At 36.5% G+C, this 2,117-nt stretch overlaps 1 protein-coding gene across 1 annotated transcript; it reads left to right on the top strand.

Moving 5' to 3' along the window:
• Positions 1-837: 837 nt before the first annotated feature.
• LOC113036405 (olfactory receptor 52E8-like) lies at positions 838-1,871 on the top strand. The gene has a single exon (XM_026192736.1). It carries the CDS (start codon positions 892-894, stop codon positions 1,855-1,857), a length of 966 nt encoding a protein of 321 aa, XP_026048521.1. The 5' UTR covers positions 838-891; the 3' UTR covers positions 1,858-1,871.
• The last annotated feature ends 246 nt before the right edge of the window (positions 1,872-2,117 follow it).

The raw sequence follows: 2,117 nt of genomic DNA, 5'->3' as shown, positions 1-2,117 counted from the left end.
CAAGTCTATCAAGTACTCCCATGCCACACCCCTGCTGATCCAGCTGCACTGGCTCCCCATAAAATTCAGAGTCCACTTTAAGATTATGATTTTGACATTCAGGACTCTGCATGGACAAGCACCAAAATACGTCAGTGATCTTTTACATCCTTACATCCCCAGCAGGCCCCTGAGGTCATGTGATGAGGGCTTGCTTGTTGTCCAGCACACGAGGCTGAAAACAAAAGGTGACAGAGCTTTTGTAACTATGGCCCCCAGACTTTGGAACTCTCTCCTATTGAGTTTGAGATCTGTGGACTCACTCACCTCTTTTAAAAAACAGCTAAAAACTCATCTTTTTAAACTTGCCTTTGGCTGATTTTTGTTTTTATGTTTTAGCTTTGGTGAAGCACTTTGTGATTTTATCTTGAAAGGTGCTATATAAATAAAATTTTACTGACTTACTTTACTTATGTACACTCTTGTTTAGTACTCGTTTCTCCAGACTTCAGTTATTGGCATGGAATTTTGCAGCCAATGCACTGCCAAATCTTCAGGGAACAGCACTTTTTGACCAAGAATAATTTATCACAAGCTAGCTTAGCAGGAAGAGAGAAGGATGTGCTGAAGGGTGTCCATTGAGGATACAACAGGTCAGACCTCATAAAAGATGGATGCTGCCTACCACCCAGACACTCTTTTGAATATAGAGCTGCAATCAGAAGCAAAAGCCATACTCAAAGTATGTAACAGAGATCATCTAATTAATTGCTTTTTTCTAAGACCACCTTTTAAATAGGTTTTTTTTAATGATTTCTGAAAAATGATTAATGTATAAATGTTATAGTGCATGTTAGTAGTATATTCTCATATCAATATTTCAAAGCTCTAATCAAATTTGTTACTGAAATTATGATCACCAATGTAACAAGGATGAAAAGCTTCTTCATCCTTGGATTTCCTGGACTTTCACCACAGTATTATGGACCCATATCAACTTTTCTTTTTTTTGTTTACCTAGCAATTGCATTGGGGAACATTTTCATTTTATCATTTGTTGCCTATGAAAAGTCCCTGCAAAAGCCAACATATCTGGTCTTTTGTCACCTGGCCCTGAATGACTTGACATTTGGCACTGTGACACTGCCAAAAATCATGTCAAAATATTGGTTTGACAATAGTGTTATTTCATTTTATGGCTGTTTTACGCAAATGTTCTTTGTTCATTATTTGGGATCAGTAACATCTTTCATCTTGCTGGTAATGGCTCTTGATCGATTTGTTGCAATATGTATTCCTCTTCGTTACCCTGTTCTAATTACAAACAGTGTCATATCTGTGTTGTGTGGGTTTGCTTGGTTCATACCTCTGCCTTTGATGATAGCTGTTGTACTCCATGCCCTAACTTTACCTTTCTGTAAATCAAACATCATTGTTCAGTGCTACTGTGACCACATATCCATAGTAAGCCAGGCTTGTGGAGACGATGTTAGAATTGTTGTAGTCACTTCACTCTGTTTAGCCATGTTTTGTCTTTTGCTTCCTCTTGCATTCATTTTGTTTTCCTACATTTCTATTATTGTGGTTATTATGAAAATGTCCAGTTCTGCAGGGCGCAAAAGAACCTTATCCACTTGTACTTCACAAATATTTATCGCATGTCTTTTTTATCTACCCAGATGTTTTGTTTATGTGGCTAATGCTTTTGGATTTTCTTTCAGTTTAGATGTCCGCATTGGGTTGATATTGCTGTACAGTCTTTTTCCTGCTGCTGTTAATCCAGTCATATACTGTTTCAAGACTCGCGACATTAAACACATGCTGATGAAGAGGCTGAAGAAAACTAAAATCGGATTAGAGATAAAGCTTGCCCTTTAATATGTAACTCTGAGAAATAAGTCGATAAGCCAAAATCAGGATATCTCTTTCTCAGACACTTTTATGAAAGTAGACTACTCGCTTTTCACAATGTTATTTTATGTACATATATTTTGTACATAATTATGGCGAATTGTACTGAAAAATGTTACTTCTCTTTTAAGGTGTAATGCTCAAAATCTGTAAAAGTGTAAAAGTATGCTGTTTACCCACAATATTAAACATAGGTTGTATGAAATCAATCAAATTTTGCTATCATT

The sequence above is a fragment of the Astatotilapia calliptera genome, chromosome 14 (assembly GCF_900246225.1).
Source record: "Astatotilapia calliptera chromosome 14, fAstCal1.2, whole genome shotgun sequence".
Classification (NCBI taxonomy): domain Eukaryota; kingdom Metazoa; phylum Chordata; class Actinopteri; order Cichliformes; family Cichlidae; genus Astatotilapia; species Astatotilapia calliptera.
This window is presented reverse-complemented; position numbering and strand designations above follow the sequence as displayed.

What these genes read in the sequence shown, in the direction of transcription:
- LOC113036405 (XM_026192736.1), top strand. Translation starts at nt 892, where the DNA reads ATGATCACCAATGTAACAAGGATGAAAAGCTTCTTCATCCTTGGATTT.